This window comes from Alternaria atra, assembly GCF_907166805.1.
Source record: "Alternaria atra isolate CS162 genome assembly, contig: 29, whole genome shotgun sequence".
Classification (NCBI taxonomy): domain Eukaryota; kingdom Fungi; phylum Ascomycota; class Dothideomycetes; order Pleosporales; family Pleosporaceae; genus Alternaria; species Alternaria atra.
In genome coordinates this window covers 2,416,402-2,439,772 of record NW_025091327.1, presented here as the reverse complement: position 1 = coordinate 2,439,772, position 23,371 = coordinate 2,416,402, and the positions used below count along the sequence as shown (strand labels likewise).

At 50.7% G+C, this 23,371-nt stretch overlaps 8 protein-coding genes across 8 annotated transcripts; 2 read left to right on the top strand and 6 right to left on the bottom strand.

The window, feature by feature from the left end:
- Positions 1 to 363: 363 nt before the first annotated feature.
- On the bottom strand, positions 364 to 1,358 carry ALTATR162_LOCUS9133 (uncharacterized protein; the record flags this gene model as incomplete). The annotated part of the gene is made up of 2 exons (XM_043316766.1): positions 364 to 1,100; positions 1,160 to 1,358. 2 exons carry the CDS (start codon positions 1,356 to 1,358, stop codon positions 364 to 366), a joined length of 936 nt encoding a protein of 311 aa, XP_043172701.1.
- A 2,696-nt stretch (positions 1,359 to 4,054) lies between these two features.
- Positions 4,055 to 7,189, bottom strand: ALTATR162_LOCUS9132 (uncharacterized protein; the record flags this gene model as incomplete). The annotated part of the gene is made up of 4 exons (XM_043316765.1): positions 4,055 to 5,650; positions 5,713 to 6,447; positions 6,494 to 7,048; positions 7,109 to 7,189. The coding sequence occupies 4 exons, from the start codon at positions 7,187 to 7,189 to the stop codon at positions 4,055 to 4,057; spliced, it is 2,967 nt and encodes a 988-aa protein (XP_043172700.1).
- Positions 7,190 to 8,381: 1,192 nt separating this feature from the next.
- On the bottom strand, positions 8,382 to 10,223 carry ALTATR162_LOCUS9131 (uncharacterized protein; the record flags this gene model as incomplete). Its single annotated transcript, XM_043316764.1, has 6 exons — positions 8,382 to 8,528; positions 8,579 to 9,671; positions 9,738 to 9,792; positions 9,847 to 9,940; positions 10,022 to 10,065; positions 10,118 to 10,223. The coding sequence occupies 6 exons, from the start codon at positions 10,221 to 10,223 to the stop codon at positions 8,382 to 8,384; spliced, it is 1,539 nt and encodes a 512-aa protein (XP_043172699.1).
- A 561-nt stretch (positions 10,224 to 10,784) lies between these two features.
- On the bottom strand, positions 10,785 to 11,657 carry ALTATR162_LOCUS9130 (uncharacterized protein; the record flags this gene model as incomplete). Its single annotated transcript, XM_043316763.1, has 3 exons — positions 10,785 to 11,255; positions 11,306 to 11,377; positions 11,430 to 11,657. 3 exons carry the CDS (start codon positions 11,655 to 11,657, stop codon positions 10,785 to 10,787), a joined length of 771 nt encoding a protein of 256 aa, XP_043172698.1.
- Positions 11,658 to 12,342: 685 nt separating this feature from the next.
- Positions 12,343 to 13,974, bottom strand: ALTATR162_LOCUS9129 (uncharacterized protein; the record flags this gene model as incomplete). Its single annotated transcript, XM_043316762.1, has 4 exons — positions 12,343 to 12,495; positions 12,545 to 12,721; positions 12,771 to 13,827; positions 13,907 to 13,974. The coding sequence occupies 4 exons, from the start codon at positions 13,972 to 13,974 to the stop codon at positions 12,343 to 12,345; spliced, it is 1,455 nt and encodes a 484-aa protein (XP_043172697.1).
- Positions 13,975 to 14,982: 1,008 nt separating this feature from the next.
- ALTATR162_LOCUS9128 (uncharacterized protein) lies at positions 14,983 to 15,611 on the top strand (the record flags this gene model as incomplete). Its single annotated transcript, XM_043316761.1, has 4 exons — positions 14,983 to 15,072; positions 15,126 to 15,215; positions 15,262 to 15,349; positions 15,406 to 15,611. 4 exons carry the CDS (start codon positions 14,983 to 14,985, stop codon positions 15,609 to 15,611), a joined length of 474 nt encoding a protein of 157 aa, XP_043172696.1.
- Positions 15,612 to 15,776: 165 nt separating this feature from the next.
- ALTATR162_LOCUS9127 (uncharacterized protein) lies at positions 15,777 to 17,156 on the bottom strand (the record flags this gene model as incomplete). Its single annotated transcript, XM_043316760.1, has 2 exons — positions 15,777 to 16,835; positions 16,887 to 17,156. The coding sequence occupies 2 exons, from the start codon at positions 17,154 to 17,156 to the stop codon at positions 15,777 to 15,779; spliced, it is 1,329 nt and encodes a 442-aa protein (XP_043172695.1).
- A 2,886-nt stretch (positions 17,157 to 20,042) lies between these two features.
- Positions 20,043 to 22,634, top strand: ALTATR162_LOCUS9126 (uncharacterized protein; the record flags this gene model as incomplete). The annotated part of the gene is made up of 2 exons (XM_043316759.1): positions 20,043 to 20,444; positions 20,496 to 22,634. 2 exons carry the CDS (start codon positions 20,043 to 20,045, stop codon positions 22,632 to 22,634), a joined length of 2,541 nt encoding a protein of 846 aa, XP_043172694.1.
- Positions 22,635 to 23,371: the final 737 nt, after the last annotated feature.

Here is a 23,371-nt window from a genome sequence, read left to right as displayed (position 1 = left end):
TTTTTAATTGTTCTCCGGATCGAAAATATTCTACAGCATCAATCTCAGATCAGTACAACATTTACACGACAAGTGGCTGTGAGCATTTCACATGGAGGCACAAGGAGAATGCTCAGGAGAAAGTTTGGAGCATCGAGCTTAGATCGCTATAAACATAGTCATCTAAACCACCTTCTACATATATCAAGAATAAAAGCTGGTATCACGCGACCAATACTCTTATGTAAATGCAAAAAAAAGAAACCCCTGAACCTAGAAGATTCTCTAAGAGCACAAATTGCAGCGAAATCTCTCCACAACTCGACCAACTACAACACCACCAATTCCTCAACTATACGATGGAATACCTGGAGAAAAGTGAATCTAGTACTTGCGCACGCGCCTCTGGACAGGAGCGGGAGCCTCAGCACTGATGCCAACCTTTGCGTTAACAAGGGGCAAATCAGCGGAAATCTCAATGTTGGATCTCGACATGGGAGCAGCAGCAGGAGTAGTCGAGGCGTTACCAGAAGCAGAACCGATCTCGATGATGTTGGGACCGCCAAGCGTGTTCTGGATGAAGCGAGAATTGAACTTGACGATCTTCTTGATGGCGTTGAAGTCGTCGACGTTGACGGCGAGGGGCTCCTTGACAATGAGGAAGGTTACGCCCTCGGCGCAAGGAGGTGTGGTGAGCGAACCGCTGTATTGCTGGATGTCCGAGGTCTTGAGCGTGGAGATTACGTCGGTGAAATCGATACCGTCCGCAATGGTAGTGCTGGTTCCGGGTGTGGCGATAGCGGGCAGGGAGGATGACAGCGATTGGATGAGAGAAGCAGAGTCGCCGGCAGAGACTTCGAACATGAGTGCGATAACGGCGAGTTGGCTTTCATCGTCGATGCCTTGGTGGACCATGTGGATCTCCAGGGGGAAGTATTCATCATTGACGTGGTGCTCGGAGGGGGTGTGCATGTGGAACTGGACGAGACGGTAGTTGGTACCGGCGAAGCTGGTCGTGCCGTTGACAACGACTTCGATCGTCGTTCCGAGGTTCTCGAAGATTACTTCAGCAGAGGGGATGTCAAGAGTGGGCTTAGAGGAAGCCGCGGTGATGGAGGCATCTGGTGGAAAGTGTTAGTAGGGAGCGTTTTTTGTCATGCGGGACCGAGGACAGACATACCAACGTTAATGGGAGACTGGTTTTTCCCGGCCTTGCATGCTTCATTTTCAGGAGCAAGAGAAGCCCAGTTGAAGGGTCCATTCATAGGGCCATAACCGAAGGTGTTAACCTCGACGGTTTCTGCGCGCTTGAACTTGGAGAGACCGTGAAGGCATGTCGCAGATGCGGTCGACGCAAGAAGGATTGCGGAGAAAAGCATGGTGAATGATAGACTGAGCTGGAAAGAGCGAAGTAATGCTGTAGAAGACACTGAAAGAATGTGGAATGTTGCTGATGATATTTCCAAACTTTATTGAGGGACGAGCCGTTCTTAAGCAAAAGACAAGATGGTATATGCTCGAGTAACAAGACTGATAAGAGCGAGTACGCGTGCGAGGCCTTGGTATTGCTGCTGATGATCAACGTGCAACACGAACGAAGATGGAGTATAAAAGTAAGACGGGATCAACCTGGACGATTATAGGATAGGTATGAGGAGGACAAGAGAAAAATAAGCCCGAAGACGCTGAGGCTGAGCGAAGGACGGTAGATACTACGGGAAGGTGAATGGGTAAGAACGGACCGTTTAGAATCGAAGAGAATGGAAGATCGCAAGAGCCGGCTTGAACGAGGGGAAAATGCTTGAGGTGGATCATCAAGCTCAAGTTATAAGTAACAATCACACGATCAATGCATCTCAACGTATTCCTTCCCGATACCGTTCCGGTTCTCTCCTTGCCGTACAACCATAATTCTCCGTGAACTAGGCGCAGGCCAAGAAGACCAAGTCATACATCAAGATGCCTGAGAAACGCCATTACTTGGCCAGTGTATACAGAATACAAGATGAAGGAGCGGCAACCTTCCAATACAGGTAGGTGCCAAGGTGAATATGTGGTTAAGAAGGCGCCCAGATGCATATAGAGGGGTTCTACAGGGGTCAAGAACTTGTGACACTTGCTTGGTATGCTGAGACGTGGAGAGATCCTTCATGTCGGAAGCGAGACAGAATCATGGTGTTCCCATACGCTGACAGGTCTGACGTGCTCTACCAACAACGGCGCCGCCACAAGTGCCCGTGAGGAACGTCGGTCGTCATTGCGTGCTGATTGTCTTGTACAGATTTACAGATTTTGCATGATGCCTGGATCGCCAGTAATGATTACATATTGTACCTCCTCCCAAGACTACATACGTACCCATAATCTCGCAGTGCCAAGTCTGGGGAATCATTCGATTTTTACGAAATAACGACGTCGCTTAGCCAGACTTCGCCACATAGTAGAATTGCACCCTGGTCCTGAAACTCCACATAGAGCGCGATCCTGTGAAAACCGTCTTGGCAAATCCAGGCCATGTGAACGAGGCTGCCGTTTTGCGACGTGCAACAGGGATGCGCGTCCTATTGTATTTACCTCTTGGCTCCAAGTCCGAACCAGGAGCAACTTCTTGTCACTGCTATAGGGCTCGGTATAGGACTATACCACTGCAATCGTATCTTCAAACCGGTTACCGATGAAGCGTTCGCCCACATGCTCGCCCCTCTCCCAAGATCAGTCCACTTGTGAAACTGGGGAAGTCGATGAGAGCGAAGGGTAAGCGGCTAACTCGGACTCAGGCAATGAATCAAAGGGGCGAGGCTCCCATGCGTTTCTCTTTACGCCCGTAGCTGAACATAGACATCCAGACTCTGTTGTGAGGGATATCTTGAGGGGCTTGGTATTGGAGGTACAGCATAGGCCGATGCCAAGCTGAGACGATGGCGCGTGTTGTGATGATATCAGCCGATGGTGTGTGTTGCGAGACCAGGGACCGGCGGATAATACTGGCTATACGCAGGGCAACCGCGGTAAGCACTTGTGGCGCAAGCTTGTAACAAGCCACACCCGCCCAAGATTACTCATCATACTTCCCATCACAATCCAACTATCTGTCAGAGTTTCCTGGCTACCATGCTCATGGATATGTGGCAGGTGATATTCGGCAAAGATCGCCGCAGTTCACCGTTAAGACGTCAAAAACAAAGCGGATTGACTCGCAATCTCCGCATTCCAAGCTCCTTCCTTGTCGCTACCTGTAACGGCAAAGCCACAGGAGTCCTATGACACAGCTAACACTTAGCTTTCAACACCACGCCCAGCATCACGAAGCCAACCTTGGCACTTTACGCGTCTCATTCCAAGGTACAACATAACCTGACCATCGGTCTTGTCGTCGGAGTTGGCTTTCTCGACTTCATCTTTCGCAAACACTCTGCCAAGTACATCCGCGTGTTTCTCTCCATCTCAATCCTTTGGCATTCGGCCTTATGCTTGTGAGGTATTTTTCTCTTACGCGCCGTCTTGTTCGGCCTTGTGTACATAGGCAAATGGTGTCACCGTCTTGTATACTTGGGGTACCCAGAGGTGTTGTGCGGAGGCGGAATGTACTGTGACTTAGTCGCCAATGTTCCTGGGCTCATTCCCCATGTCCCGGAATAACTTTCCGCTCTTGGCGATCGGCCTTACGTACGACATGACGGGCTGAGGCACTCACATCGAGATCTCAAGCTGACGAATCCTCTGTTTGAAGAGCATTTGTCATAATGTGCCAATGACATGTTAAGCATTACTACTACCGGTGGTAGTATTACCGGTTGCGGAAGGTAGATTCTCTAGGTCTTTCGTCGGTCTTACGGTCCACGTGGGTAGGATGGCGACAAGTGAGTGGTGACATTCTGTCGGATCCAGAATCCGTGCTTAGCATACGGTGAGCGGATCGGACTTCTGTTTCATGGTTGTTACCGACATCGAGCAGCTCGTAGAACTTGCTTCTTTCAGCCGAGTTCAACATCACACGACAGTATACCCTGTAGGTGTTCGAACATTTATGCAAATATTATCATTATGTCTTGCTTTTTGTCTACTGTGCATGGTATCATCGAGCCTGTTTAAAGCGCTCATAGCTTGTGTCCTCGTCTTGAGACCGACTGGTACGACCGAAGTATTCTACGCCACCATCCCTTTCGTCCGCACTGACAAGCGGCTGGCGGCTACTCATACCGTGTAGTACTGCGTCAGCATCAAACGGCGTGGCCGGGATATCGACATCGATGCCAACATCTTCGAACCCTTCATCAGGCCGCGCCGCCTTCTGGTAGCCCTTAGCGTACGATGTTCCCTGCTCCAGTTCTTCCTTATCTCCTAGTCGTGTACGACTCGAGGCCCTCGACCCTGACGGTGAGTCCCGACGTGCATACGGACCCATTTCGGTGAGTGTAGTGAAGGTAGAAGGAGTGCCAGGCCTTGACATGTCATCGGATCGGCCGTATAGCTCCCCATCGCCACCAAACTGCTCCCGGAATTCTGCACGTTTCTTGAAGTTCTCGAAATCGAGCTCTGACTCAGTGACGACTTCCATGTGAGGGATTTCTGTTCCACCAGTCACATGCTTGCCGGGCTGATGAGAATCCATTTCTGTCATGAAATAATCACCAAAACGGTCGTAGCCTGGTGTAGATGGCATGGCGCGGTCGGTCGAACGGCGGTGGGGTGCGTCGAAGATGTCTCGATCAGCGTTCGATCGGTGACCATACACCTCCTTCAGGAGATGCTGAGACTTTGCATGTACCATTGGCGTCAGTAGCTTCTTGTAGAGCGCAGGATGACCATAGCGAGACGAGACCTTGGTACTCTTCTTCGATTTCGGGTGATCCACGGAATGAGAGCCCTCCACGTCGGAATAGGGGAGTGTGGAGTAGTACAGCAGCTTATCGTCGAAAGCTCGTCTGCAGTACCACTTGAAGCCAAATAGCAGAAATGGCAGCGGAACCATCGCATAGAGCATGTTGCCAGTTCCTACTTGGATATTGTCAAAATCGATCGATCCGACACCGTTTGCGCCAACGACCAGCGCAATGACCGCGTCTGCAAAGGCAACTGCAAAGAGCATGCGGTTGACTAGGAGCTTCCAGAATCTGCCGCCTGATTCGGTCTTCGTGATGAAAACGTACTGGAGCAGATATTTCTTGAAGACAGAGTCCATCGCGATGTAAAAGGCCGTCACCGGAAAGATGATCGGTTGTAGAGTTCCCATACAGAGACCCACCGTCGATACAAAGAGGTAGTTGTTGTAGTAGTCGGCATATGGAAATGGCTGCGGCGCGCTAAGTTCGATCAGCTCCCTCGGAGTTGGCGAAAAGAAAGTACGCTGGAACCAGGACCACAAGAATATCCAGGCCTGCGATAGATCGATAGCAGCACCGAGGTTGCGTTGCATTTGCCAGGTAAGCCAGAAAGTAGACACATTGCATAGGCCAGTCATAACCTTGGTGAACAGATGGCCATCCTGGATGGCTTCCCAGACGCCTTGATCCTGCGCTGCGACGACGGCAGCAACGAACCGCCACGCCGAACCAAACACGGAGAATACGAGGAGGTTGTTGAATACAAAGAAAGAGTATAGACGAGCAGTGACATGGCGTTCCCTGGAAGTTTTCGAGACGTCTCCGGAATGTGTGAAAAGTCGACGGAACTGAAATGAGAGATGACATGTCAGCTTATATCTCAGAAATTGCTCGTGGGGGGTATACTGACCACTACAGGAACTCCCATATACATTAGAGTTTGCACCAAGGGAGCCAAGATACCCTGTGCAATAGCCCAACCGGTCGGGTGGGCTTGAAGGTTCGTCATGAAAGCTGGCCATACAAGCCCCAAGTGGGAGAAGTCTGACAGGAAGACCGAAGTCAAGATGTTAGGAACAACGAAAGCGATGGTGAACAATACGACCCATAGACCGTCCCAGAAAGCACGTATTCTGCGAGTTCTCCGTGTCATAGGAAGGTTCTGCCAGAGTAGGTCATGGGGTTTGGGGGCAAGGTAAACATCGCAACCAGCAGGGCCCTTCTTCCTTGTCGCATACGCAACCGCATGGGCATCTTCGATGTGCGCGTATGATGCGAACCCATACGGCATCGGGTTCCGCATGTCGACACCCTCTCGTACTTCCTTGATCGTTGTCTCCAACCTTGCGATTCGGTCCGTTAGGTAATCAATCGCATCGAGTTTTCCTTTGCCATGCACTGCCTGGTCGTCTTTCATGGCTTTACAGGTAGGACGCTTGGCGGGTAGCTTGTTTGGATTGCTCAGGTATTCCGCCAAGTGCTTTTCGAGTTGGCGGACAGCGTCATCACGCGCTTCAATAAGCTTTGGCAAATCCTTGACGTTGCGACCGATCACAGTCCGGGGAATGGTGTCGATGGACTTGGCTTGTTCTACAAGCTCGACAAGCCCAGCATCCGTCCGCGATGGTTCGGGAACGTGTGTAAGCTTTTGAATGTTAGCTAAATTTCTTGACCGCAGTGACATGACTTACCAGCAACGTCCGCGAGTGCAAGCTGGACTTGTATTCCTGGGTGTTGAAATACGCACGCCTAAGCTTCAGAATAGCTCTGTAGTTCCACCAGAGGAAAAAACACACAACGCCCTGGATTATATACGCCACAACAACGTATGCCCAGAATTTCCTTCCAAAGATATACTGAGGGGTGAATTTCATCAACGTCGGTACGTCTTTCCACTGCTTGTACAGTGGCGAGCCTCCCACGACATTGACCGGTATCAGAATGCCCAAACCAACAATTGTCAACACAGTGAAGATGTCCCGAATCATTCGAAGGAACCGTAGGAATACCACTGCATCCAGACCGATAGTATCCACAAGCTCCTGCTCCTTCACATTTTTGACCGCATCCAACCAACTAAATGGCTTTTTGTCCAAGGGTTTCGGTCGGTGTTTCTCATCGGCGTGTTTCGCCCGTGGCGCGTAGACTCGCGAGTTGCGGGGTCGGAGGAAGCAGAATACAATTACCAATAGACCGGATATAACGAATGAATATACAATAGCGGCGTAAATCGAATTCTCTTGGATCTGCAATATCGGTCAGTATGATATCCACAAGGGTTGAACATGGTATTCGCTTGTACTTACTTCACCTTGGAATGGATCTGCAATCAGATCAAGAAACTTATCAGTGCCGCTTTCGCCATTTTGTCGCCTCCAAACATTCATACTGGAATCCTTCCTCTTCAAACGAATGTACTCAGTAGTTTGATGTCTGACAGCCGGAAATGGCAGCGAATAAGAGAAATGACGTTGTGTGGTTGGATGACAGAGTCAAAAAGAAAACCCAAGAAACAAAGTGATTATGAGAGAAGCCTAGATTTACGCCGATCAACGACGTACGCGTAACGATGCCCCAGATCCTCTTTGTTGGGACGATGTCACAGTACTAGAATGATCTTTCCGCGCATCGCCGCCGAGCGACGTCATTCCCGCCGCTAAGTGTGGGCCTCAAACGCGCTCGTGAAAGAAGTCTGCGTCGAAGCTTTGAGCAAACTGGCACCAACGTGTGAAGTGAAATACGATCTGGAACATCATTTCAGACCTAAAAATAGTGTATCATGGGGTCAGGTTGCATGTGTCTAGGCCCTGGGACCGAAAATTCTGGTGCACTATGCCGTGAACTGTCTTAAGGACTTGGCAGGGTCCCTACACCGATGTAAAGTAGCAATAATTTCATGTGGCTGCATCGCCAATCATCAGCTGCATCAATGTAAACTGTTTGGCGATCAGCTCGTGGACACCACGATAGTGCCGCTTAGCAAAGGACGACACAGTTCGACAGAACGAGAAATACTGTGACGTCATGGTCACCCGACCATCTGCGAAGAGCCAAAGTACGAGGGACTGCGTTCATAATGAGTACTGCACCTTAGTCCAGATATGGTGTAGCATTGGTATCTTGTAAAACGAGCTTCTCGTAGCAGCACAGCACCGTGGAGGGTGAGGCGAAGACGTATGGACATCTCTAAGTCCACGGGTGATTAGGACATTTTCAGTTAGAAGCAGATGCAGGACGTTATCTGTGTTATCACTATTCAAGATGAACGATCTCAAGGGATGTGAACGAAATGCCATCGTATACTTTCAACTGTGACCTATAACACTCACCACATGCTCAGCCCAAACCAACTCTTAATACCAGTCCACCCACGCTTATAGTAACCATCGCCAACATGCTATATCATCGTCATCATCAAAATCGCCGCATCGCGAACTTCAGTAGTGCGCTATCAGATGAGCCTCTACCGAGCCCCGTTTTCCACCTTGAAAAGAAAAGAATCTATGGATATCACGAAACAAGTAAAAGAGGAGGGGGTATGCAAAGATGAGAAAAGTTGCAGAGACGTGATTATCACCCTCATGCCTTTTCCTTCTTCTTCTCCTTTTCCTTCTTGTCGTGATGGTGGTGATGCTTCTCTGACTTGGTGTCCTTCTTGGCTGCGGCTTCAGCCATGAGCTGTTCGAATGCCATGAAGTCGCCTTCTTCTTCGGGATCACGCTCAGCCTGCAGTTGGTTAGTACCCATTTGTTAGATACGACAGATGATGAACATACCTTCTGAAACATCTCGCCAATAATCATCATCGCATGTGCCCGTTCCACTCGCTTATCCAGCTTGATCTTCTTGTCGTTGAGAACGGAATCGCATACGTCCCTAAGTACGCTCTGGATCTCGAACTTGCTGCCTCTCCAGGCCGCGGCGAGGATCTTGCCAGTAACACGCTTCTCGTATTCAGCCTTCTTCTCGTCTGTCCATGCTTCACCACCCTGCTCCTCCAGCTTCGCCATCTCCTCCATTGTAAGTTGTGCGTCTATCGCAGCAGACATGGTAGACCAGGTGTCCTTGACGAGCGTGCCCTTGTCCTTGATACGGGAGAAGAAACCTGAGATACCGAGGAACTTCTGCGACTTGAGGAATGAGGAGGCTTTCATAATGTATGTGGCACCAATGGCGTGAAGAATCTCAAGACCAAAGGATTCCATTTTGAGATTCTCGATTTCCAGGTGAATCTTCTCCTTGAAGGCAGCGGTAACATCGGTTGCCTTGTCAGTTTCAGTCCACACTGAGATGCGGTCGACGAGCTTCTTGGCAAGATTGGCGACACGTTCATCACGGATCTTCTTACGCTCCATCTCGTACGCCGCGAGCTCTTCTCGCTGCTCCTTGGTAAGACCGGCCTTCTTCTTCTGCTTCTCTCGTAGCTCCTTCTCCGCATCAGTCATGCCCTCTGCCTGCATACGTGCCTCTTCCTCCGACTTGTCCATGATGGCTGCGCGGATTGGTATGCCTCGTGATTGTGGCGTGCTCGTTCGAGATGGGGGCGACGCTGCCCTGGGCGCGGTAGAAGATTCGGCAGTAGATCCAGCATACGCTGGGGGTGCTTCGGCGTACACAGGTGGCGCATCTGCTGCATGTGCTCCTGCGCGCTCCGCTGCTGCTTCGGCTTCCTTAGCCTGGGCGGCAGCACTCGGGGCCGTGGTCTCTGTAGTGCCAGTAGCCGGGGTAGTACCAGCTGTGGCAGTTGCAGGAGTCTTTTCTGCCTCGACCTTTTCGGCTTCTGCCTGAGCGGCGGCTTCTTCCTCCATCTCACGCTGGGAGATCTCCATAGTCTTGGTCAAGTCCTTCATCAACGAGATCTCGCCGATCCTATGCGTGTCAGCTTCTCTCTTCCCAATACAGAAAAAGCTGCAATGAACTATGGAGTTTCCCTACCAGTCCGCGAAGGCCTCTCCACCAAAGATCATGGTGAAGAATTCGGATGGATCCTCTGTGACTCTGTCAGCGTTCTGCAACCATTACTACTCCATGTGTATATCCATACCAAATCCGCTGCTAGGCATCGCACCCTCTTTGCCATATTTATCGTACGCTGCTCGCAGTTGGTCGTCGCTGAGTATTTGGTACGCCTCGCCAATCTGTCACCTCGTCAGCCCCGCAGTCCTGGTGGAGTATCGAGCAGGATCGCCAGACCCTCTACTCGTGGGTAACAAACGTACTTCTTGGAACTTCGCATGTGCTGTTTCATCGCCGGGGTTCTTGTCTACGTCAGGATTAGTCCCTGGTTCTTTGAAGAAAGTCGTTGCGCAATGTACCGGGGTGCAGTTTAATGGCGAGCTTGCGGTACGCCTTCTTGATTTCGAGTTCTGTCGCGGTAGGCGGTAGGCCAAGGGCGTCGTAGTATGCAGTTTCCACGACCATGGTTGCGAATATGTGAGATTTAGAGTGAGTGGTGGGATCGGTCAAGAGTATATGCGTTGGGCGCGCGTCGGCAGGCTACACATGCCCGTGAAAATGCTGCACCGCCACAGCCGACGTCACCACGCTAAAAACATCCGAGTACCCTTGACAGTCAATTACACATGGGTGAACAAAACTGGGGTAAGTGAATGTTACAAGTGCCCTACGAAATGCGAAAGAGAATTACTTGGGTTGTCAAATGCATATACTCTCATTCATACATGTGTTAGATAAGAGAGCTGGTCTATACAAGCTCAGAACCCCACCCGCTCGAGGTATACCCGCCATGGTCATATGATTCATTTGAAGAACCCAATATCACCCTTCGCCGCCCCATGCAGACGCCATGCTAGAATTTCAGTCCGTGTATCATGAACCGTTAAGTGAGATACTTTTAGACCAAACTGGGAATAAATCGAGGAAATGCAGTGAATGGTGGAGTGCGCCGTGTGTCCTAGGACGACGGAGGATGTTGCAAAAAGCAAGCATGGTGTTGCAGACTTGGAAGTGTGCCGGAGCTTTTTAGACGCTGAACTTGGCCTTCGCACGGGTGCTACCGGCATTAGCAGCATCAGTGTGGCCTGAGAACTCGACAACATCGTTGTCCTTGAGTTGAAGCGCCTGCTTGAACCGCTTGCCAATCTTCAACAAAACCTCCTTGCCCTTCTCCTGGGTCCTGCCCTTTCCAGCGTCGCCGGGGATGGCGCGGCCGACTGTGCGGGTCCACAGACCGATGCGGTAGAAGCCTCGCCTAACATTAACGACGACACCCATGACCTCGTTGTCGTCCTCATCCTCAAGGTTCTCGCCGATGGCAGCGAGCATGACGTGAAGCCAGAGCGCATCGATGTTGATGAGCTTCTTGTCCTTGAACTGGAAGGCCCATTTGCCGCCGTGCTTGTTCTGCGCGTCTTCCCACTCGGGTCGCACGCCCTTCTTGAAGAGGTGGTAGTCAGACTTGAGCGCGAGGTCGGATGTGGGAGTGATGTTGTTCTGTGCGATGTCAGCTTTGCCCGTTGCGGCTGCTGTTGAACACGACTTACGTAAATACCCCAGAACTCCTCAACTGAGTCAAATGAAATGACCTCTTTCAACAGCTCGGCCCAGTTGTCGCCCTGCAGTTGTTAGCATGGAGCGAGCGTCGGTCAAGATGAGACAATATCGTACCTTGCCGCTCGGGGGCTTGGTGAACCACAGTGTCCATGTGTTCATAAGCGGGTGCTTGACGTTGAAGTTCTCGGGGTCGTGAAAGACGGTGCGGATCTCGCCCTCTCCTCCAGAATTGTTGGTGGAAGATTGTTCCTGACCCTCGGCGGAGTTCTCAGTAGGCGAGATGGGGATCGTGTCCAACGGAACCTGCTCGTTGGGTTGCGGTGCTGATGCAACTTCGGCCATTGTGGATGTGTTTTGGGGGTGTTGCAGGGTGGATATGGGGTGTGAGGTGGTGAAGAGGTACTACAAGCGATGGTTGCAGTCGTGTGGTAATTTAGCGGTTGGTGGTGGGCGGGATGGGGTGAAGGCGGGGCTGTCGCAATCGCACCGGGCGATTATACGGGAGGAGTCGCGGGTTTATGCTACCTTTCTTACGTCGGGTAAGAGAAAGGTCGACTGAGAGATGGCTGTTTGCTGCAGGCGTGTCTGTTGGGGAAGAATATGCGTGCAGTCGCAATTCGTGGGAACCCTTCAGGCTTGGCACGCGCATCACGCTAGTGTCCCGTTTCAAAGGTGACACAAGGAGAGCATAAAGAAGCAACCGGTCGATGCCATGGCAAAACTAACTTCATAACTAGCTACTTTTTCACCATGTCCACGTTACTGCTCTAGAGAAAGTTCACGATAGACTTCCTCACAAGCAGCCTCGTCGCCGAGCAAAACGCGTTTCTATATAAGCACATCTACGGCCCAACTTCCGCTATAGAAGAGCAGAGCTGGAATTTGACATCCGTGCTATGACATCACCCTCACATCGCAATCGTGCCTTAACATGGTGCGTAAAGTATACATTAGTAATTGTTATATGCCCGATGTCCCTAAATGGCTGTAATTGTCGCCTGCATAATACACATAGACGTTGAGATGCTCATAGTTCGCTCTTGTTCAGAGTCTCGTGGACTTCTGTGACCACCTCGGGCGTCTTGTCGAGTCCCATGACTCCCATTAGCTTGCCAAACTCCAACTTGAATTGGGTGTAGGCGATGTCGAAACGAGCGCCTGCGAGCCATGCGACAAAGAGCTGTAAATCATTAGCGATCTGTTCGAGGCAGCGTGGTTGCGATACGTACCATGAAGAATGTGATGACCAGAACTGTTCCAACGACAGCGGCGACAATGTAAACCAAGTCCCAGTTGGCCTCGGAGTCCTCTTTCCGTTTCCGCTCCGCCTCCTCGATGGTGGCAGGTGCCTTCTTGTCCACTGGTGGTTGTTGCGACGGGAATATCGACTCAATGAATTGCTCAATCTAGGACAGGTTAGCAACTGTGATTTCAACAAGACCTGTTGTGACTTACTCTTCCAAGGGTAATGCTGATCTTCAGGAAGTTGGGGTCGTGGGGGTTGTTCTTCTTTGCAATCTTACGAGCGTACCGCCTGAAGACTTCGCAGACAAGCTGGAGATTCTGTGTCGACTCAACCATCAGCTGGCAAGCTTCACCCTTGGTGATCTTGACGTTCTTCTGGAACAGAGCGTAGTTCTGGAAGCAAGTCTCGAGGGTCGCGATGGCCATGGTCTGCGGGATAGCACAGAAGTTGAACACACTCTGCTCCCGAAGACCTGCGAGATAGTACAAGCAGTCATCTGCCCGAGTCAATGCAGTCAGAATCATCTCTGAACTACAGTTCAGAGCCTTCTGCTTGTTTTCGGGCTTGAATAGGTCCTCAAACTCGTCGACGTGCTTCGACCAGATCTCCCTAGGCCAGAATCGTCGCCCGTCATCAATATCCTCCTTGATATCACGAGTGATATTGACTTGCTGGAGGAACTGACCCATGGACTCCATCAGCTCCGGCCTCTTCAACAGCGCAGCGTTCGCCAAGCCAGCCTCAACGAACAAACGTGTGCAACCCTCGCCAACCAGACCTGCGACGTAATGGCAGTACAGCTCGTAGTCCTTGATGGTGTTGACGCCAGCGTTGAACTCAGCGTTGTTCGCGTAATCTGCCATACCGTTACCCATGCGCTTGGTAATGTCCTTGATGATATCCTTGTAGACTGGCTTGATTTTCTTGAACTCCTCAATGACCACGTTGAACTCGACCAAAAGTTGCCTGTCCTTCTCGTTTGGGCCGTTCTCGGTGAAGTTCCATCCATCTTGTTCTAGAATGTCTTGGAAGTTGCGCAAGATTGGCTCCTTCTTCTCCAGAGGTATCGTCATGTCATCCTCGATTGTATCCAAACCGCGCAGGACTAGGTAGAACAGCGTGACAGGCACCAGAAGGTCGGGGTGTAGCTCGAGGATGACGGCCGCAAAACTTCGGCTGGTCTTGTTGAGGAAGTGAAAGCATCGTTTGAGCGACTCGCATTCTTGGGCTTCGTTGCGCTCGTGTACTGCGTTATGCCACACTTTCCTAGCCAAGTATTAGCCGTATCCCGGTTTGCGCAAACTTTGGATACGCGCAGAGAAGTTGCAATAGTATCGTCGCTTACCATTGAATAATAGATCGCAGTTCGTTGGGGTGAACCACGTAGTAGAGCATGCTCAGAGGGCTAGGCATGATGGGCGAAGGTAAAGGAGTCTTGGATTGAGGGGGTATTAACAGGTCGTTCGACACCGGTGTTATTGTCGCAGGACGCGGACCAATTCGGCGACAGAAGACAGGATTGAGAAAGAAGTGAATATCACAACTTTTCTGGCAGGTTGAACTGTCCTTTGGGCGCGAGAAGTGTGAAGTCTAGGAGTGTCTCCGCAAATTACAACAATTGGACCCTGTAGCGCACGGCCTTCGCAACCCGCGTTTCTGCACCTCCCCTCGGATCAGGGATGAGAAACACCGAAAACACCGAAGAACGCTTTCCATTCTGAGCACTCAACATCTTACCTGCGGTTGATGCGATACGAGGATATTGGGAGATCGTGCGATTTTTTTTTCCGTCCGGTTGTTTAGTAGCCGTACGTCAAGCTGGTCGCGGCTCAACGGCCAAGAAAGTGCGTATCGAGATTTCTAGCTACAGCGCCTTCCATAAGAAAGAGTACATTCTTTTTACAAACTTCTTGCTCTTGGCGATTGACGTCGTATATGTTTGTAGTACAATGTGCGGGTCGGATATCAATCTGAACAAGTGTTTTGTTATTGACACCTCGATCTCAGACACCATACGTACAATTCCTATCCTCTCTGCTCTCAATGCATCAGCCAAATCTCCCCAAGCCTACCAATATCCCTTTTCAGTTTCCGTAATATTGCATGGTCTCATTTCAAGACCGAGCATAGCTTGCTGATCATCATGCATGTTCGGCTCTGGACTTGATTCGTCAGCATCAACTACACCAAACACCAGTCATTGTTACCGTGTTTTCCCAATTAGTCAGTATAGAGAAACAGGATCTCCGTGGACTAACAGGTGAACCCAAACCCCGAAGAACTCGTTCGGGGAAGCGGTCGATATCAGATGCCGGCCGATGACGCCACATCCAGATTATCGATAAGCGACCCTTCATACGTTCCTCCTGCTCACCCCGAAACGGTAAGAACGATACAGCGTAGACACACCAAGATCAAATCATGGCATCAACACAGGCCGCTCCAATCGCTCTACCGCGCGTCGCAATAACATATTGCACGCAATGTCGGTGGATGCTGCGGGCAGCTTATGTACCTTCCTTCCATATCCTCCGCTAGCACGACGTTCACTAACAAGCGGCCAGTTCGGCCAAGAACTCTTATCAACATTCGGATTGCAAATCGGCGAGATAGCGCTTATACCTGCGACGGGTGGACTTTTCACTGTCGAGTTGGTATGTTTGAACGAAAATCTGGATCGGTCTATACTGACTTTGGGAGACGTATATTCCGTCCTCGGACGAAGGTCAAAGTGTAGAGGCAAGGAAAGTGTTACTTTGGGATAGAAAGACTGAAGGAGGGTTTCCAGGTTTGGGTTTCCCAACAAATACTTGGAAGGAATAATGAGTGGCTTACATGTCGCAGAGACGAAAGTATTGAAGCAGTTGGTGCGAGATCATATCGATCCTAACCGAGACTTGGGGCATTCGGACAAACATGGCAAGAAGAAAGAAGAGAAGACTGAGGAGAAGAAGCTAGAGTCAGAGGTGAAGCAAGAGCAGATTCAGGCAATTGAGGGTGTAGAGGTCAAGAGGAATCCAGATGGGACTGTTTGCGAGGATTGCAGATAAGCTAAAGCGGAGGGCTGTTATTTGCTATGTGGTATATTAAACGCCACGGAACCTTCTATTTGTTCATGTCCATTCCGCTGAGATGTGAGAGAACCTCGCGACGTCGAGAACCGTGAGACCCTCGGTTGCGCCGAGATCATGCGCCCTTAAATTGCTTCCATGCGTTCACAAGCCATATCGGTCGACCTTATCGAGACGCTTCATGAGGCGAATGTCCATCCGATGAATGTTTTTTCGCATAGTCTCCAACTCACGGCGCAGTCGTTCAATTTGGCGGTCAGCATCTGCGGAGATCCACGGGATGTCGCTAGGGGCTTGGCAGTCAGGTTTTGGCATTGATGAGTAGTAGGTGCCGTCTGCGTTGGGAACACCCAGTGCCTCAACCAGGTTGTCGATTCGGAGACCGTGAGACTCAGAGGCCCCCTCGAGCTCCTTATAGCGCCGATCTAGATCCTCAAGTTTAATGGAGTAGATCTCTCCTGTGAGGTTGGTTACCGCTTGCGCACGCTGGACGAAAGAAACAACCTGAGAGTGCATGCTGTTGGTATTGGCCTGTTGTGCCAGGTCGAAGCCGCTGGTACTGTAAAAGTGCGCCGCCGCGATAGTTATAGTGGCACTTGTCACTGCGCCAAGCACGACTTTAATAACATTCCACGGCCAGCTCTTGCGTCGGTTACTCAACCGGGCCTCGCTCTCCGCGATCAGCTCTTTGATGGCAGAGATATCAGCGTTCTGATTAGACTCATTGATGTGAAGTGAGTTTCGAAGCATATCCAGAGCTGTATAGATGCGATCTGTTGCCTTTGCACAGTGCTTGAGGAGTTTCTTAAGCTCTTCGGTGATGACACTCTGGGCTTGGATCTTGCCCTCAGCGCTGAGAGTAGATTCCTCGATCTCGTCGATACAGCTGGCAACCTTTTCACCCACCACCCCCATGCTGAACATGGCGATCTGACTGACAGTGAGGGATATATGGGTGGCCCTGCTGAGATAGGACTTTAGAACCCCCATAGGTAAACAAACCTCTTCAAGTTTAGCGACCATTCCGTCAAGGTCGGCAAGCGCGCGATTAATGACACGATAGCCATGAAATCTGCTCCACTGGTAAAGCAGCTTCTTTTCTTGGTTCTGAGCCTTGACATATTCATGAAGCTGAACCATGGCCCCTTCGACTTCTTTCATAGAGCCAAGGATGCTGTCCGCGATGTCGCAAATTCCATGAGCCTAATATTAGGTTAGTTCGATGCTACAACATGCAGAGCAGTCCTTACTTACCCTGATTGAAAAGCTGGGCTCCTTCGCTTTCCCATTGGTAAGGTCGACCCTCTTGTTGTGTTCCGCAACCGCACCATTGATCATGTCGCTTTTTTCTCGTTCCTTTTCAGACGCGTCGCTCTCGACATCGACACCGTCACTTCCGGATGCATGTTTCTTCGCTTGCTCGCTGGTATTTGGTGTTTGTGTGTTGGGATGCTGCCACGAACTGTCGCTTGTGTTGTCCTTGTTGGTGCTTTGGGCCATGCTTGCCTCACTACTAATGCTCATGTTTGTAATGACGGATCCAATGTCAATAACATGAGTTGAGTTGCTGGGGCCAATGTGGAGCAGCGATTGTTGCAGTCTGGGCTATTACAATAGTGATAAGCTTAGGGGTGAGTATGGACTGATTATCGTGAAGTGGAGTCGAGGTGAGCGTGATTTGCGCTCGGCGGTGATTGGCCAGTTTCACTAGCGCACTATCCTGTTTGAGTAGTATAAAGGGAAAGCACAACCTTTGGAAAGCAGCACCTAGGCAGACACTCAACGAAGGTGATATGACGACATGACATAAAGTTAAGGTAAAGCGTTGGAAAGAAGGAGCGAAAGAACATCACAAGAAAATTGGCTTGCCCAAAGCAGACAGAGAGACTGATGTGGATAGCATTGACGTGAAAGCAGACCTTGAGGAAATACAAAAAGCGGCTCATTACTACTGTGCCAGATGTTGGCGAATGATTGATTGCCTATCTTGAGGAAGTGAACGAAGAGATGACTTCCAAGCTGAGGTGATTACCTCAAAGCGCTCACACACAGAGGTGATGGTCCACCATCTACGTCAGGTCGGCATGGTGCGGTGTGTTTTGTCGAGAAGGCTTCGCGTCCTCGGACGCGGCATGCTTGCATGTGGAGCCCCAGAGGACGCGTAGATGGATCGTATATATGCAGTCCAAGGTCGCTTGCATATTCCGCCTGGTGTGACAGTCATCGATTATTTGGTTGTCAACTCGTAGCTAAAAGCCGGAGAATTGGCTGGTTGCATATGCAATGCAAGTTGCTTATTTGCAATACGCGAATCCTGCATAACAAGATCAACATATTCTCTAGCTACAGCAAGGCTGCAACATATTATCTGTGAGCAGAGTGTTTGTGAATCTTGAGATACTTTTCGGGGAAATTCAAGTGGTAATGTGCCTTGTACAGCATTGTATAACGGGGAAGACTGTATCAGAGGCCCGAGTGTCGTTGCCGCATGCTGTGCGTTCGGGACGCCGTGAAGGCGTCAACCAACGCGTACTTGCAGTAGTTGAAAGCTTGAGTTTGAGATTTCGTACCTGATGTGGCACCATAACCAGCGTGATGGGCCGACATGACCAGGACCTCAACGAAAGCTAATGCTGTGCTCAGGTTCTCTGTTTCATGATAGCGACAGATGATGTAGAGCTTAATAATCTGCTGTGAAAACGCAGCATATTTGGCACATACACAAAAGAACATCCGAGCCGTTAACGGGTGGTAGAAATGGTGTCTGCAGTTTAAGGGTTTCTGTATAGCAAGCATACGTCGCTATCGAGCTACTCGAACACCTGTCAAAGGACGGGAACGGAATCTTCGCGGCAGATCGATAGGCAAGCTGCTGCTGGGATCGAGGGCTTGTGGTAGTGGGTCGAGTCTTGGTGATGTATGGATGTACAGTATGGTGCCAGCGCAATGAGGAGAGCCGAGCACCCTTGGACGGCGATCATGGCGGACGCCACGGGCTTCCCCGCCCAGCCTCTAGAGGGAGTCGTGCCATTCGTCGCTCTTTGCACACTGGCTTGAACGACACCCTCGTACATGTCGAACGCGGAACCTGATCCCCACGCCATCCGACATTACGCATCCATGTTGGGAAATCGCTGTGACGAGTCGGTCGGCGATAGGTGAGCTGTCTTTGCGATGCTCCGGAGCAACGCCACCTCAGCTGGCGAGATCGCCAAAAATGCCCAGAAACGCCAGACACCGTGCCAAATACCTCGCAATCTTCTCAAATCCCCAGAATTGCCCTTTCCCCGCATGCACTCTGCCGTACGGAGGCTTTTGAGCTTTAGCTTAGAACCAGTCTCAGCTTTGAGCGTTGGCATATTGCGGCTGAGCACTGAATACAAATTTCTCGGTCTCGAACGCAACTCATCACCATGACTGCACGATCTGGATCGAAGAACGAATCCCTGACAGCTAGATATCTGGCGCTATCAAAGTAGCCCGCGCAAGCCACGGACAGTCGATCCCTCATCTGGGCAAGATCGTCTCACCACTTCGCTCCACCGGGCTTGCTAGACGCAGCCTGGGCCGAACAGCGTCGCGTCTTAGCCGTCACGATAGCTGAAGTTGCGACAAGGGTCTGTCGACGTACATACAATAGTTGCTTTGTCCCACGTCCGGTTGCGACAAGACTTCTGCTTAGTTCCGACTCCAATACGGCAGACCAGGCATCCCTGCCCGTGCGCCATGAGCATTTCGTTCTGTGGTACTTATGCACACTCTTATTTAGGTCAACATGGCTTCGGAAAACAACCCGTCTTGTGAAACTAGCCTTGAAGAGGGGCCTCATCAACAACTGATTCCCACACGCACTTCGTTCACCTCTCGTAACATCTGTCTGGGTGACCCTAGGACCTTGAATCAAGTAGTCTCCGCGGCACCGACAAGCGGATCTACACTACCTCACCATACCAGCCTACCTACAGCAAAACGTCATAGCTTTGCGATAGGCGATCGCGTTGCCTCTACATTACTAGAGAACAATATTGACAAGAGACGTCTCAAGTCCACCGACACGCGACCAAGGTCCGCCAGTTGCCTTGTCACAACCCCGAAACCGATGCATCCAACCAAGGTACAACGATGGGCAGGTTTGACCCGTACTGTGAGTGACTGGGATCATGGACTACGGAGGGTATGTTTGAGTACTTCATCGTCAAAACTAAGCTGACAGCGCGAAAGGATCCAGAGTTGTGGTATGAGGGAGGAGACTGCTTCATCCATCTACATGCAAAAGGGGCCTCGCGTCGTGGTCCATCCTTTTGCGTCCCCTTCAGGATTTTACGGCAGAAGAAGTGTGACGCCATGTTGAACTTATGCGACACTCAAATCGCGTCAGCTCCAGGTTCCGCCTCCCAACGTCTAAAGCGAATGCCCAGCTCTCTCAACAATGCCAATCGGGAATCAAGCGTCGTCGAACTCTTTATCCCTGCTTCAGAAGAATTATCTCAGGACTCTTTCAGACAGCACATTACAACTCGCAACTTCTTTGCTTTCCTCCTAGGCAAACCTTTGGTCGGCGACCATATGGGCCAAGCATTTGTAGATCTCCAGGAACGATTGCATCTCTTTCGACCAAGCCACGCGAACAACCATCAAGACTTCCTCGACTACGCAGAAAACCAAGGGTACCGAGACCTCGTCGAATGCACAGACTACGCACTTGCGAGTCTCTTCTACGCAGAACATTATAAGCTTAGAGACATCTGGGTCGACGCTTTCGCCCACTGTGTCGGCATGAGTGAAAGCCTAGTCCTCAGCCCAGAATATGTGGTATGAACCCTATCATTTGATCAAGGCGAAAGTGCTAATATATCCTCGTAGCTGACTTCGAAGCTTACTAAAGCATTGATCGCCCGAGCTCATCTGGAAGTTGACGGTCACCTCGGCCGCGTATCTATCGCACTGAGCAGATTCCTACAGGAAGATCTCTCGCCGACTTATCTTGGACTTACTGATGGCGCCAGAAGCCACCTCGATCGCTTTCGCCGATTCTTGCATACTTTCTACGTAGGAAAGTTTGGTTATTGGCCACCACCACGGGGCGCTACCTTCCCTAAAGCTCTCTACAAGTCGATGTATTACGACTTCCAAAACCTTTACGACTACCTTGTAGATACCGAGTCGACTGTCGATTTTTCATCCCAAAGACCTGCCAGTGGCGGCATCTGCGTCTTGCAGAATGTTATGACCTTCGACCAGCGACATGGCTTCAAGTCTCAGCCGCATCCGTTACCTCTCCTACCTATATACACGTCGTCACCGAAGAGAACGAACTCCCAGAAAACGAACTCCCAGAAAGCTTTGAGACAGCTGATCCTGGCATCACAACATAACAAGTCACATCTACAAGACACCATGCATGGTGCCCTCGCGGCGGCAACAAATACTTTAGATCCGAATGCGCTGGAATCGAGCATTGTACAGGCCTATATCCACTTCGAGAAGGCACACGCTATCAATTCTAGTCAACGCGAGGGGAAGATATCAGCGACAGACGCGCGTAAAGTAAGATGGCTTTTGATTTACGGGACATTGCAATACCTTGTCTCCGCTCTCCGGGCACCGAAGGAGGTTCGCGACTCCGAGAGCCCAGAGTACGCTTTGTGTTACGTTGCGGAACCCATTGCTTCGACTACTAATAGTGGTGCTACAACTCCTTTGGCCACACCCTCCGTTAATGTACCGTTGGTCATCGACGAATACCTCGCGGAATCGCAAAGCAGTCCGTACTCGATCGAGCCAGATTGCCAGAGGGAGGATTACTTTACACCACGAAACATCAGTCGACGTGCGTCCATGGAGGTTGCGCCCCTCAAGATATCTCAACCGCTTCGCTCATCCTCCGTGCGTTCTTTTGCGCGGCGATCACTATCCGTTCGGAGCTCGCGAAGGAACAGTCTCTCAAGCAAACCTACACAAAAACCTGCTACTATCCTTCAGGGTTGCGGTGACGGATCGAAAGACCCAGTGTCGATCTCTCATTGTCCAGCTACTGTCCCGGCATCCTCCAATTGTTCCGAGCAGTCAACTACACCCGTTGCTGATAATGCAGCTGGACATGAGACCTCATGGCTCAGATCACGGACTCCCTCTGTTTCCCGTAGTAGACAGACCTCTACAAGTAGCACAGCCGCACGTCCCCGGACACCTCTACTTGACTCCGTACAGCTCGAGCGTGCTACGTTCCCAACTTTCTTAGCAGGAGGTAGTGGGGAGCCACCTAGCCGATCAGACAGCACAAGCTCTACAGCAAGCTCGCTTTGGAGCGAAGGTGCCGCAAGTGCGGCCTCATCTAAGTCGAGTGCATGTGGAGAAACTTCTATTCACAAGGCTAGCACCGCAGAAGAGAGCGGGCTTCTGGGCGGGCTTGTCTCTTTCGCGACACCGAAGACCACAGCACCAACGCTACCACAAAGCCAAATACACCCCCTACTGCGACAACAGTCTCCACAAAACGAGTTCGAGTTCGGTTTCGAGAAAGGAGAGCCGGAAGTTACTCACGATGTCTACGAGCACTCCGATATCGATAGGACGATTGGCATGGCTGTTTCCACACCGCCAGTGCCGGCCAGAAGATCTAGCTTAAAGCTTTTCCCAGATACACAACCCACTTTCACTGCCGAAGAGGCACGTTCTCTCATTGCCGAGAAGAGGCCTTATCTTCCTCCTCGATGCATTTCCACTTCGTCAGCTCCCGACAGTGTCACTTCGTCCAAGAAAGGCGCGAGAACCCCAACACCTATGACTGCGACTCCCAGCGGCTACTGGGAGCAGTACAAAGCTACTCTCACACAACAGAGAGCACGATCAAACACGGTGTCCTCCAGCGGATCCACTCCGTCATCAATTGTCAAGATGCCAACCGTCCTCAAGGCATCCTTTTCGCGCATCGGTCCACGTAACGAGGAGAATCGCGGCGTCAAGAGAGAGCGCAGGATTTCTACTTTATGGCGACACTAATCTTTGCACAACAACCACGCTCTCCACCATTCTCAGGCTTTTCTTATATTTCCTGCTACATCGATTCCATGCATGGTGTTCTGGCGTACAAAACAAGCATGTTATATACCCTCTCAAGCGTTCAGATAGTCGTCTCCCATTTGAGGAGAATATTATTTATGCCGTAAATGAACAATACAACCATCTTCCACTTGATCTTCTACATATACACGTCTTCGCCACTGCGACTTCCTCACCAGGTCCTGCCTCCGCTTTCTGATCGTACAACCGTTTTTTCACAACAGCTAGCGCTGTCACAGAAGCAGATTCGAACTAACCACTCTACGTCATCAGTCTCGACAATGATGTCCCCTATACTGACACGAACAAGCTCAACGTTGCCCAAAGTAACACTTGAGTCAAATGGGCTAGCGCGAGGAAATTCCTCGTCTTCACCGAGAAAGTCTTCCGTAAAGCTGTTGAAAGTCAATGGCTCTTGCGAGGAGAGAGCGTTACCATCGTATTCAAAATTACGATCACCGCTGGTTGTCTCGGTGTTACTTCTCGAAGATTACTCTACCGCAGACTTATCAGGTAAGGCATTTGTGCTGGCGTCCATATTTCCTAGTGACCTCTCTTTCAACTTCGCAATAGCGGTGCAACTTGTGCGGTAGCGACTGCGAACGGCGGTATTAGGCTGCATCTCTACGAAGCGCCTTCGTTCTGGGGTGGCGCTTGTTCGACATCTTCACAGCTGC